General features: G+C 38.1%; 1 protein-coding gene across 1 annotated transcript in view; it reads right to left on the bottom strand.

Moving 5' to 3' along the window:
* vlc (disks large-associated protein 2) overlaps nucleotides 1-13919 on the bottom strand; it is a 51825-nt gene continuing 37906 nt past the window's right edge. Inside the window, exons 4-9 of the mRNA XM_028177890.2 lie at nucleotides 9565-11003; nucleotides 7651-7744; nucleotides 5800-5957; nucleotides 5015-5157; nucleotides 3990-4077; nucleotides 1-1141 (exon numbers count right to left, since the gene is read on the bottom strand). Coding sequence (XP_028033691.2) covers nucleotides 1061-1141; nucleotides 3990-4077; nucleotides 5015-5157; nucleotides 5800-5957; nucleotides 7651-7744; nucleotides 9565-11003 — 2003 coding nt within the window. The 3' untranslated portion in view covers nucleotides 1-1060. The remainder of the gene's footprint in view (nucleotides 1142-3989; nucleotides 4078-5014; nucleotides 5158-5799; nucleotides 5958-7650; nucleotides 7745-9564; nucleotides 11004-13919) is intronic.

The raw sequence follows: 13919 nt of genomic DNA, 5'->3' as shown, positions 1-13919 counted from the left end.
TTCAATTAAACAATAATTTATTCAGAAAAAAAAGAGTAAATGGACAAGTTAAAAATACGATTTACATAGTTAATGCTTTGAGTATCATAATTCATTAAATTTGTAATAATCATTAAAAAAACCATACATTTTTACAAACATCCGTCAATACAAACATTACAATATATCACTGGACATTCACACAAGAAATGGATAAACATGAAATTTTGACATTCATTTAAATATTATTCATTCTTCATATTCTCACAAAGTTCTTTACAACCAAACAATACATATCAAATTGTTTCTCATTTACTTTCAGTTAATAATGAAATATTGCAGTCTGTGCTAATGTTACCAGAATTTTTCTTTTCTTAATTTTAATTATTACACAATTTAAGAAAATCTGATCCGCGATTTTATTTAATAGAGCATATCTTACACTAAGTTAATTTAAAATAAATATACAATGCTTTTAATAGGAAAATTCGGATTCGATCTGTCATTTTTATTTTTTCCATTCTTAACGCAATGGCGTCTCTATTTAATTAATTATTTTTAAATAATCTTATACATTTCAAAGCGATTTTTATATATATGTATATTTATTTAATGCATAATAATCCTGTACCTTATGATATATGGATACTATGTTACAATGTGAGCTTTGTTTTAGCATATAATTGTAGGTATACAACTTTCAGATTCATCAAATTCATAGTGATTGAATTAATTTTGTCAGACAATAATTTTTTTCGAACACGTAATTGATAAGGTTGATTCGGAAATATCGAAATAAGCCCTTTCTGTACTAAAATCCTGAATAGTATTTTAAAGGGAACAATATCTTGAGAAGTAATTTAAAACAATAAGAAATTGCACAAATTTGCACGTAGTCTTTGCAAAATTTGTTTGTAATGTAACCGAGAACTTCATAATAATTTCTTTTTTCTATGTAGATACGAACGTCTTAGGGAATATATTGGAAAGTAAATTTCTTAGTAACTAATCAAGCCATGTTCTCTTTAAAAATATTTTAAATTTTATTTGATTATTATTGTGTTCTATATAGTTAGTGCAATCAGCTTTGCTCAGTAGCACTAGTGCAGTCCCCCGTCGGCGCCTGTGTCTTGGGTGTTTTTCCGACAAAGATTTCCACTTCCTGTAACAATCGATTGTAAATTAGTATATCTTATGTGATTACTGTTATCACCGCAGCACTTAGTAACAGTGAGCCATCTCTTGACAAACAGAAGCACTTAATAGTGCAGACGGACAACAATTGACGCCATTTATTAAGGAGCAGATGACATAGAGCCACGGAGTTCCAGTGTGGGGTCTGGCGTATATATTCCAATGTGTACGAGAACTTTTTTTTTATTGCTTAGATGAGTGGACGAGCTCACAGCCCACCTGGTAAATACGCCACGCACCTTGAGATATAAGTTCTAAGTATAGTTACAACGGCTGCCCCGCCCTTCAAACCGAAACGCATTACGGCTTCACGGCAGAAATAGACAGGGTGGTGGTACCTACCCGTGCGGACTCACAAGAGGTCCTACCATCAGTAAAGAAAAACCAAATTCATTATTTTATTCAGCTTGTATCACTATTTATTTATTAAACTTAATGGCTAAGGTATTCTCTGCCAGTCCCTCCAAAGCGAGGGCACATAGAATAGTAGTAGTTCTATTTTTCCAAATGAAAAGACAAAGGTATCATACCATACAGCCTAATCTCTTGTAATTTTTTTATATGAAAAATGATAATATGAAGTGATTTTTTATTTTATTGCATAGATAATTGGAAGAGCTCACAGCCCACCTGGTGTTAAGTGGTCGCCGGAGCCCATACACATCTACAACGTAAATGCCGCCCCCTACCTTGAGATGAGTTCTAAGGTCTCAGTATGAAATGAAATAAAGTTGATTATGTTACAACATTAATCAATAGGCATAAAATTAAATGAGATGAGATGATATGGGATGAAATAATAATATAATCTCAATAAAATTGTGGTTATTCACTGAGACTTTTTCAATGGACTTTTGTCACGACACCTTTAAGCTAAGTCATAAGACTTTTTTTCTTACTTTCTGTTATAATATAAAAAATGATATGAAGTTGTGACGTGATATGAGAACATTTATTACTGTGCTGTAGGTATACTAGTGTAGATAGTCGCGCATATTAAGTTATTAATTAAACGAGCAATTCTTGTATATTAATATATATATATATATAATCTGAATCTCGGAAACGGCTCCAACGATTTTCATAAAATTTAGTATACAGGGAATTTCAGGGGCGATAAATCGATCTAGCTACGATTTATTTTCAGAAAATGCTGTTTTATTCGTGTTTTCAATAATCAACCCTTCCCGACTTCTATTGGCGAATAATAATACTATTTGAGAGCAACTAACCGCTATAGAGACACAACAAGAGGGCGTTATCAAAAAATAAAAGCCGAGTAAAGCTCGGTCATCTTCCAGTTAAGTTATTAAGAAGGCGGTCGAAATTGTTCAAGAGGCTTGCGCATTCAGGTCGCGATAGCACACATCCCCGTGGTCAATTATAGGAGGGATTAAAATTTGCACAGGTATCGTCTTTTCTTCAATGGAAGAGAGTCCTTAAAGCGATTGGGTAACCTTAATACTAATGTTCAATACTTGGAGCTTCCAATCGACACCGTGATGGCAGCATGAAAGAAATTTATTTTCGCGGACAGATAAGCGGTCAGTCCATCGAATGGTAAATAGTCGCCCATGGACGTCAGCAGTGCCAGGGGCAGCATACTGAGGACTCTCCCCAACTCGTTTAGAAGAAGCTAATTAGTCGAGTAACTAATTATATTCCGATATTTTTTTGATCAAATCTGTACTATATAGATATTAAATTAGCCAATCTCGAAGGAACTAAATAGGCGATGGTTTTTTTTTTTTTTTTTTTATTGCTTAGATGGATGGACGAGCTCACAGCCCACCTGGTGTTAAGTGGTTACTGGAGCCCATAGACATCTACAACGTAAATGCGCCACCCACCTCGAGATATAAGTTCTAAGGTCTCAGTATAGTTATAACGGCTGCTCCACCCTTCAAACCGAAGCTCATTACTGTTTCACGGCAGAAATAGGCAGAGTGGTGGTACCTACCCGCGCGGACTCACAAGAGGTCCTACCGCCAGTAATTACGCAAATTATAATTTTGCGGGTTTGGTTTTTATTACACGATGTTATTCCTTCACCGTGGAAGTCAATCGTGAACAGACGTTCATGGACGACCTCATATGAAGTTCTTACCGGAGCCCATGGACACTTTGCGACATGAGGTCTAGTCTCAAATCGCCTTTTCGCATTAAAAGTGTACAATTTCCTAAAATATATGAAATTGAGTTTTTATGCTTAAACATTTGGCATCACCAGTATTTTTCTCATAAATACTGTCAAAAATAGTTTAGTAGTTTAGTTTTAGTTTTGTTTTTTTAGTTTACTTTTGTTTTGACTACTTTTAACAAAATTAATACATAATTTTATCTTACTTTAAAAGACAGATAATGTAACTGGTAAAAAAATTAAAAAACAAAAATGTTGCAAATATGTTCATTAACCCTTCGACTGCCATGTAGGTCACCGGTACCCTACGTGGCGCACTCAAGTAATTATGTCGATTCCTGTATGTATGTTTTAATATTTTAGGTATCTTTGAAATAGATTCGTACTCAGTATGTTTGGATTCGTCTTTCTTAATATCTACTAGATATTTCGGCGTCTTGATAATCGAAATCGATTAATTACTTGAGTGCGCCGCGTAGGGTACCGGTGACCTACATGGCATTTAATGTGTTAATAAAAATATCACATGTTAAATATTTAAAACACTCTCCTGTAAAATTAGTAAGTTTTGAGATTATACAGTTTTAATGCGAGAAGACGAAATATGTATTGTGTACTTCGCTACTAATATAGACTGCTGTAGTGAAAATTACGTAGCGATGTGTGGTGCAGTTACCTGGCTGCCTTCGACGGGCACGTCGCTTCGACTCTGGCTCGCGGCGGTGGAGGCGCGGGCCGCCAGTTGACGCTCGCGGGCGACGCGCCTGCAACAGAGAAAAAGAGTTTGAAACATTATATTGTTATACTTTTTTTTTAATTGCTTAGATGTGTGGACGAACTCACAGCCCACCTGGTTGTTAAGTGTAAATGCGCCATCCTTGAGATATAAGTTCTAAGGTCTCAGTATAATTACAACGGCTGTCCCGCCCTTCAAACCGAAATTACTGCTTCACGGCAGAAATAGGCAGAGTGGTGGTACCTACCCGCGCGGACTCACAAGAGATCTTACCACCAATAAGAGTAAGTAAGGTTTTAAGGTCTTGTATTCAAATTTCAAAAGATTTACGTGTCCAGTTCTGTGTCCAGGAGTGGAAGTCTGTGCATCAATAGTGTCTCTTTATCCACTGAGTTTCTCGCCGGATCTTCTCAGTGAGTCGCGATTTCGATCCAGTAGTAAATTCAGCGAAACACTACTAGGGTTAATGTTAGCAAATTCTTTGAGCACGTGAGCTCACCTACCAGCCATAGCGTAGTTGAAATAGCGCCTTAAGACTACCAGCAAATAGGTAAAGAAAAAAAAAAGGTGTCATATGTACACCTTGGCGGCAGTTTAACATTATTTTAATTTTTTTTTATTGCCTTTTTAGGCAGATGAGCATACGGCCCACCTTATGGTGAATGGTTACTGTCGCCCATGGACTTCAGCAATGCCAGGGGCAGAGCCAAGCCGCTGCCTACCGCTTAATACTCTCCACAAGCCTCGTTTGAAGAAGGACATGTCATAGCGCTCGGGAAACACCGTGGAGGGGAGCTCATTCCATAGCCGGATGGTACGTGGCAAAAAAGACCTCTGGAAACGCACTGTGGATGACCGCAGTAGCTCCAGGTAGTATGGATGAACGATGGTAAAAACGAGATACCGATATCAGAAATTATATAAGAAGATATATAAAAATGAGGTGCCGGTATAAGAAGTTATACCTTCTGTGTTCAAGCATGGCCTTCCTGTCGGCCTCTCGTTTCTCGGCCGCTAGTCTCGCCTTCTCGTTGAGGGCGGCGGGCGGGGCGCGGGGGCGGGGGCGCGCCGCCGGGACGCTCGCCGGCCGGGAGGGGGGCGGGGACACCTGGAATATATGCAATGAAACATTAAATAGTGTCACGAAATGTGACGAAATGACGTCATATTTAAATGGCTTATATCTGGGATCCTGATGACACGTCAACGGAAAACGACTTCGCAGCGAATAGATCATCTCTGTACGTGTTCGAAATGTACTAGTCTTTGTGTGACTTGTGACGTCATCATAGCACAGTCACAGGATTGAGTGACTGTCGATTTTTTTTTGTTAATATTTCAACCTGGTTTCATAAAAGTTATACGTAACAAAAAAGATTATAAATTGATCCGATCTGAGGATTCTAATATCAAAGACTTTATTGGGTCGAAGACATGATCAAATAAAATATTATTTTGCGAGAACAACTCGAATTCCAATAGCAACGTCTTAAACAAATTGAAAAGTTATTTTTCTGATTTAACTTTAGTGGAAATAAATTAAATAAAAAATTACTGTTTTAACTGTGTTACTGTGTTGTTTTTTGTGTCCATCATTGTGTTCTCCCTGTGAGTATTTAGCAAATTGAACAATTATTTGTTTCAATTTATATTTCACAACGCCTTCGTCTTATGAGGCAAACAGCTGTTTCATTTTTCGTTAGCTGACCGACGATAACCTCAAAAAGCAGACCTCAATCTCAAGCCTCACCTCGACCCAGTTGTTCTGTTTCAGCTCGTCCAAATGCCTGTACAGGGCGTCCACGTTCCTGACCTGCAGACACACCATGTCCCAGAAGCCCTGGAGGTCTTCGACTGTGGTCGGGAAGGGCTCGTCTTGTCTCTCGTTGATATTGTTATAGCACAGTCCTGCGAAAACGTTTAATCTGTTTTAGAGGTCAACGGGTCCCATAGGCATTTCAGTGTTGGACTGGACGTACAAGATCAGACCTACTGTTACGTTACTAGTGGTAGGCCTCTTGTCAGTCCGCGCGGGTAGGTACCACCGCCCCGCCTAGTTCTGCCTTGAAGCAGTAATGCGTTTCGGTTTGAATGGTTGAGGAGCCGTTGTAACTATACTGAGACCTTAGAACTCATATCTCAAGGTGGGTGGCGGCATTTACATTGTAGATGTCTATGGGCTCCGGTAACCGCTTAACACCAGGCGGGCTGTGGGTTCGTCCACCCATCTAAGCAATAAATAAATAATAGACGGGATATTAACTAACCACACTAAAATTTCATTGAAAAATTAGATGATGTCATCTACCCATGTGGCATCAACCAGTAAACTTACAGAAGGCTGGTCTAGAAAGAATTCGACCATGCAGTGTGCTTATTGCGAGTTTTTAACGTTTTCGATAGCGTAAAAGTTAACTTAAATATGTATGCAGTTGGGACAGCGCCCCTAGCGGCAAACGTAGGCAAACGTTCCAATTCCATACAAATTGGTCCATAGACATCAACGTAAATGCCGTCACCCACCTCGAGACATGAGTTCAAAGTCCCAGTTTTACAGTACAACAGCAGCCACACCCTACAATTCAAACGCATTACTGCTTCACGACAGAAATAGGCAGGCATGGGCATTTGTAGAATTTAGTACAGAAACAATGAGTGAGATTAAAAAATATATATAACGCCAATGTTAATAGCAGGTTAATTAGTGTAATTGTTTAATGTATATTATGAGTAAAATTATTTCTTTACATTAGAAGTTAGATTATGTTTACGTTATCGTGTTGTTTTGTCGTATTGTTGTAAGGAGCATAGTGTACAAATTCGCCACTTTTTTTTCTTTTTTTTTTTTTTTTCTTTTTTTTTTTATTGCTTAGATGTGTGGACGAGCTCACAGCCCACTTGGTGTTAAGTGGTTACTGGAACCCATAGACATCTACAACGTAAATGCGCCACCCACCTTGAGATATAAGTTCTAAGGTCTCATGCCCGTATCTTTAGACGTTTCGTAAAATAGTCCTCCACTCTTAACTCATCCGATGATGCTCGAGCAGTCCTCCCAAACTTACTCGAGTTTGGTATTTTTAGTCGACCATTACAATATTCCTCAACTGTCCTCGAGTGAGGTAGAGTCGTGTCATTGCGTCACCACGACAACATCAGTTTGAGGCAAATTTGATCAAGCTAGCATCAAACCCATAGAGTTCTGTAGTCTATGGTCATTGTTTAATGTCAAAGTCAAGCTGTCGCTGTCTGTTTGACACTAGAAGCATTGAACTTGTTTTGAAAGTGTAATATTTATTTTCTAACCCATTATTATTTTAGATTTCAAACCGAAACGCATTACTACTTCACGGCAGAAATAGGCGGGGCGGTGGTAACTACCCGTGCGGAGTCACAAAAGGTCCTACCACCAGTAAAAAAGTGTCTTGCTTAGTCGTGCATACATGGCTTATGTTGCAAGCCAGATTTTGTTTTATTTACTTGTTGTTATCTTTTTAGCTTGTGATGTGTATTGTTTGTGTCCCTAATACATAAATAAATGAATGAATGAATGAATGAATGAATAAATAAATAAATAAATAAAATAACATTAAAAAAGTACCTTCGAACTGTTGCATCTTCTGCGTGGCCAGGAGTCTGGCCTTTCCGGAGGCGGCCCGTAGCAGGCCAAGCACTTCTTCGCTTACGTCTTTATCCTGAAGCACATTCGTTCATCACATATTAATTAAGTTCCAACATAACAATAGGACAGTCGACTTATAACTATACTGAGATCTTAGAACTTATATCTCAAGGTGGGTGGCGCATTTACATTGTAAATGTCTATGGGCTCCAGTAACCACTAAACACCAGGTGGGCTGTGAGCTCGTCCACCCATATAAGCAATAAAAAATAAATAAACAAATCTGCTAAAATTGTTTCATGAACTTGACTGCAGATGCCTTTTCCAACATCCAACATTTACCACCACCCAGGCTATTTCTGCTACGAAGCAGTAACGCATCCCGGTTTCAAGGTCGAGGGAGCCATTATCGACCCACATTGACATTAGCCGTTGGCTTATCCACCCATCTATGCAATCTATATCTATATATCTATCTATCTATATAAAAATGAATTCTTTAATCTCGCTAAAACTCGAGAACGGCTGGACCGATTTGGCTAATTTTGGTCTTGAATTATTTGTGGCAGTCCAGAGAAGGTTCAAAAGGTATATATATATGAAAATGCTCGGAATTAAATAAAAATAACAATTTTGTTTTTCCTTTGATGTATGCCCCCCCCCCCCCCCCCGTCGGACGGATTCCTTTTGTTTGTTTTAAGTTTATTTGATACAAAAGTTTAGTCTTTTATTTATCGATTGAGGCACTACGAAGTCTGCCGGGTCATATAGTAAAGAATAAAAACAGGCAAACGAAAACACTTCATTTATTTTCTCGCAAAACTAATATCGGTACAGAGGGCGTCACAAATCCTCCGTCAAGGCTACCACAAATCGTTTATAGGACAATAGAATCTTCTAGGCTCATTAGTTACGCCATTTAAAATAAGTTTTCAAGGTTAAGTCTTCGGTTCACCGTCATGGGAACACTAAATTTATTATTCCTAAAATCCGTGCAAGATTGAAAAGAAAAACTATGGCATTTGTAAATTTGTTTTACGAATTTGACAATAGTGTTTTTTTGTTATGTTTTCTGCATTTCCTTTGTGACATGAATTTAGAATCGGACACAAGTGATTTCAACTATTCAAAAAAAAAGAAAAAAAATAATTTGTTTTTGTGTAATATGCACGTGACGATTATAGCAATTCTTTTAAAATTTAATCCTTTAAAAGCTGAGTACAGTTGTGAAAAAAAATTATTTTTTTTCATCACATCAGTTAATGTTGGCTTGCACCAATATCTGACACGGTCCAGCCTATCTCTGATGTGAAGCAAGAATTTACTGGCGGGATAGGGCGTGTTATGAGTCCGTACGGGTAGGTACCACCACCCTGCCTAGTACTGCCGTGAAGCAGTAATGCGTTTCGGTTTGGAGGGTGGGGCAGCCATTGTTCTTTAAAACTGAGGCTTAGAATTTACATATCAAGGTGGCTGTCAGAATTTAAGCAGTTGATTGCTATGGTCTTTGTTAACCATTTAGCACCAGGTGCTCTGTGAGCTCGTCCACCCTTATAACTCTCTCTTCCTCTCTTATTTCTCCCACACGGTGGTGGGGTCAGCTTTCCTTATTCTACTCCTCCACTTCCCTCTGTCTTCTTCCACCAATAAAATAAAAACCAATAAAAAAGGGTTCCATTTTGACGGGTGCAACAGCTGCTGTGCTACAAAACGGTGGAGACTTAAATCTCTCGTTTCAATGTGGGTGGAAGCACTCTTGAGATCTATGGATTTTAATAGTACCTTGACACAGGCTTAAATATAGATAGAACTTGTCTGCAAGAAGAACAGAAAAAGTAGTTTGCCATAATAAGCCTTTTGGCAATAAATTTAAAATGTAAAAGTTGTAATTACCTGTAAATTCTCCAATTCCTTTTCAGCACTGGCAGACAATGCCAATAACCTCTCAGTCTCCTTCTTCTCGAGATCCAAAAAGTAATAGGCATCTTTGACTGCCTCCCCGTTGATTTCCTTGCCGTTGACAGCATCGTTATTCAAGGAATCATCAATTTTTATCACAGATACACCGTTCGTCACCACTTCGCTGAGTTCAGTCTTCGTGTCCAGTCGTGGAATGTCTTCTTCTAATTTCTGCGGCGATAGTTCAGCTTTAACACTCTTTTTTGGTGAATGTATTGGTAATTGGGCCCGAAATTCGGGTCTCAGGTGCCTGAGCACAGGTAGAGAGACGCTAGAATCTAAATTCCCATTTGGACTAGTGTAGGCGTCATCAAAACTCTTGTTTAGTTTCCTTACCGAGTATTCCGGGCAATTTAGAGATTTCTCTGTCAATACCTTCGAATCATCGTCTTCACTTTGACTTTTCAATCTTTTCTGGTTAAAAAACCCCTGGGCTAAAGCTCCGGGGCCGTACAACCTCTCGACCCGTTGTTGAATGAAGCTTTTCATGGGACTCGTCAACTTTTCTCCGTTTTCTTTCGTTATTTCGACCCTCTTTGACATCCCGTTCGACGATATCGTGTAAGATTCCGATGTAAACCTAGAGTCCTTGCCGTTACTGGTCACAGTCTTCCGGAAATTTGTCTCGGAATAGCTCGATTTGAAGGTGATCTCCTTAGCATTATCCAATTCGTCTTTCTGATGGAGCATCGAGGTAGCAAAGTTCTTGCTCTCTGTCGAAATATAAGGGCGGCTTGTGGTCGTCATGTCGGGGCCTAGAAAATCGTCTTTCAACTGTTTGTTTTCAGCGGCCATATACACATGGAGGGTCGATGTAGCTAGCGACGGATCAGTGTGCGCCTTGGAAGGCGCTTTCGCCGTCAAATCGGTTCTTGTATCATGAGGCCCGAAGGTGGGGACGAGCAGTTTGTTCGCGCTGACCGGCACGGGTACCAAGAGTGAATTATTTTCGCTTCTATACTGATATGTGTATGTTATCGGTCTGATTGGTGACGCTTCCCGGCTCTTGTTTATGTCTTGCCTTAGTTTCGAGTCGTAGGTCGTTAAGTTGGTATAGCCATTTACGGAGCAGGCTAGGTTCAAGTAGCTTGGTTTCTTTTGGGGCAGATCGTCTCTACGTTTGTGTTGTCCTCGAGATCGATGACTTGATGAGTCGACGTGAACTTTTGGGGGTGGTTTCAGGAGATGCTCAGATTTTCTAGGAGTCGGTGTGGTCTCCTCTGGGGTCCTGATTGGGGTGACCACCGGGGTTGGGGTCAAGTAGTTTTGTTGTATATTCGAGCCGGCCCGCTCTTGTATGCGGGATGTGAAGTCTCTCACTCGACTTGTGGTAGACGATGGAGTTAGGAGATTCAGACTACCCGATGTTGTATCTGAAAAGAGAAAATTTTATTATGTTACATTTTCAAAGAAAACAATCATGAGGATGTATTTCAAATTGTCATAAACTACCAGAAATCAGCATAAAATGTTTCCAGTAATCTACCAATAACATACAGCATGAAAGTTTAACGAGGAAAACAGGAGGGCGGGTTTTAAGCACTAGCATGTAGTGCTAGGGCGCCTTGCAGGCCAGCACAGGTACCACCACACCACAAAAAAAAAACACAACCCAACCTAAATCTAAAGCAGTAATGTGTTTCGGTTTGAAGAGTGGGGCAGCTGCCATTGTGCTTTAAAAAGTAAGACTCAGTGAGACACAAGATGGGGTACGTCGATGAGGATGTCTATTAGCTATATCAGCCAGGCGTGAGTTCGCTCACCCATTTCAGCACCCTTTTCACAGAACACAAAACTTTCACATAATCTAGGTTACCAAAATTCAAATATTTCATAGACAACTCAAATATACAATTATACATCTGGTATGTATGACATGATTTTTTTTAATACGTATAGTTACTTTCGAAATCCTTTTATTAATTTTTTTATTGCTTCAATGGATGGACGAGCTCACAGCCCTCCTAATGTTAAGTGATTACCAGACCCATAGACATCTACAACGTAAATACCGCCACCCACCTTGAGACATGAGTTCTAAGTTTAGTCTCAGTTTTTACAGAACAACGGCTGATTCACCCGTAAAACCGATACGCATTACTGCTTCACGGCAGAAATAGGCAGGGTGGTGGTACCTACCCGTGCGGACTCCCAAGAGGTCCTACCGCCAGTAATTACGCAAATTATAATTTTGCGGGTTTGATTTTTATTACACGGTTTTATTCCTTCACCACATACAAAAGCACCGGGTACCTTATTCTTTAGATCACGACAACTTCCAAATTTTTTTCAATAATTAATTAATTAGTCAACTATTGTGATTTTATACATTCAACTCACACACAGAATAACATACAGGTACTATAATATTGCAAAGGTTCGACAGCAGGTTTTAATGTTTAAGATGTATTAAAAAAACTTTTAAGATATACAATGGTCTAGCTATAATCTGTGATATATATTACTATATTACTGTTCACTACTTTATTATTGTTGGTATCCATGGTTGGCTGTAACCATCTACGATCAAATGAAGCCTCAAATATTCGATGGCAATGAAAATATCACTAAAAATTCATATAATCATTTGCAACAATGTCAGATAAAAATCTCATCAAAGACTAATCCAAATTTTAATTAACCTTAAAATTCTAATGTTTATCCAACATGAGCAGTTGTCAATATACACAAACATATCAACAAAATAAATTCAGAAACCTGCATTAAAATAGAAAAAATCCATACCAAACTCACAACAAATAAAAAGTAGGTAATAATCACACATCATTACACAATACAAATCAGTGAATTTCAATAATTAAAAAATATTTATAGAAATATAACTAGTTTTACCTTTCATTTCGGTAAAATATCTTATCTGTTATGTTATGATAAAAATATATTGCATGAGTTCCATAATCTATATTGATAAAATATGTTATGTTTATAAATGAAAATGTGGAAACAAAATTTATCATTAGAATATACCTCAGGGCAGAAATAGATGGCAGAATAGCTAACTAAGTAATATGTGAATCATTATTATAATTAATGCAACTTTTTTGGTCTGTATTCCTAAAATTTACCTAACTTTTATAAAGCTCACAGCTTTGTACAATTACTCTAGTTTGTACGTAATAAATGCTTTGGTTATAGCACTTTCAGTAGAATGAGTGCATTTTGTTATGGCTAAACTATGGTACCATATGGTATATATGGTAAGACCTTGGTATTCAGACCATTTACAAAGTTTCGGTATGGTTGTTTCTGTAATCTTCAATAAATAGATAAAGGAATAACTGTACACTCAAAATTGCATTATGAACCAGAAAAATGTTCAAGCAGAGTCAGAAAATATTACTAGCTTTGTATTATAGATAAAAATGTTCAAGTAATACTTTCAGTGCGGGAGCTGTGGAATCAATATTTATCAATGCTTTGACTGTGACATTGTCGAATTTGTTGAATTTATTATTGTTCAAGGGGCTTTGATTGACATATTCATGGTTTTTAATTTAAACTAGACATCATCAATTGATGCCCAAAATATACCACAGAATATTTTTAATGAAATTTTCCAAAATGAAATCACAATAGGTAGTGACATCATAGAGGTGATTCTAAAAAAGGTGACCACTGAGTTTCTTGCCGGATCTTCTCAGTGGGTCACATTTCCAATCCGGTGGTAGATTCTGCGAAGCACGGCTCTTGCTAGGGTTTGTATTAGCAACGTCGTCAGGTTTGAGCCCTGCCAGCTCACCTACTAGTTCGGTGAATCTAGAATAACCCCTCATGGTTACTAGAACAGGTAGGAAAAAAACAAGGAAATACTTATTATTATCTTCACACCACCCATCAGTAATAATACCTTGCTATCTCAGCTAGATACCTTTATATCTTGAGAAATGGTTTACAACTCTAATCTAGTACTCTCTAAACCGTAACTGGAGTCTATAGGACCATTACCAATATAAATGCTGCCTGCTATCTTTTTTAATATATTTTTATTTTTATTGTGTAGATGTATGGATGAGCTCACAGCCCACCTGGTGTTAAGTGGTTACTGGAGTCCAATGATTTCTAGATTTACCTGAAAACCTTAGGCAGTAATTTATTTAGCTATTAATTGGGAGATATTGTGGAGCTATTGATTGAGAGCTATAATTGATATGCAGTTTGGACCCAAGGTATAGCTGTAGCTATCTCCTCTGTTGTCCTTATTTAACGGCCATGTATATCCACTTACTTCTCAAGAGTATTAGTGGTATAACATGTTGAGATCTCGCAAT

The sequence above is a fragment of the Bombyx mandarina genome, chromosome 02, assembly GCF_030267445.1.
Source record: "Bombyx mandarina strain Sakado chromosome 02, ASM3026744v2".
NCBI lineage: Eukaryota > Metazoa > Arthropoda > Insecta > Lepidoptera > Bombycidae > Bombyx > Bombyx mandarina.
The sequence above is the reverse complement of the archived record's forward strand: the minus strand, read 5'-3'. Positions and strand labels throughout refer to the sequence as shown.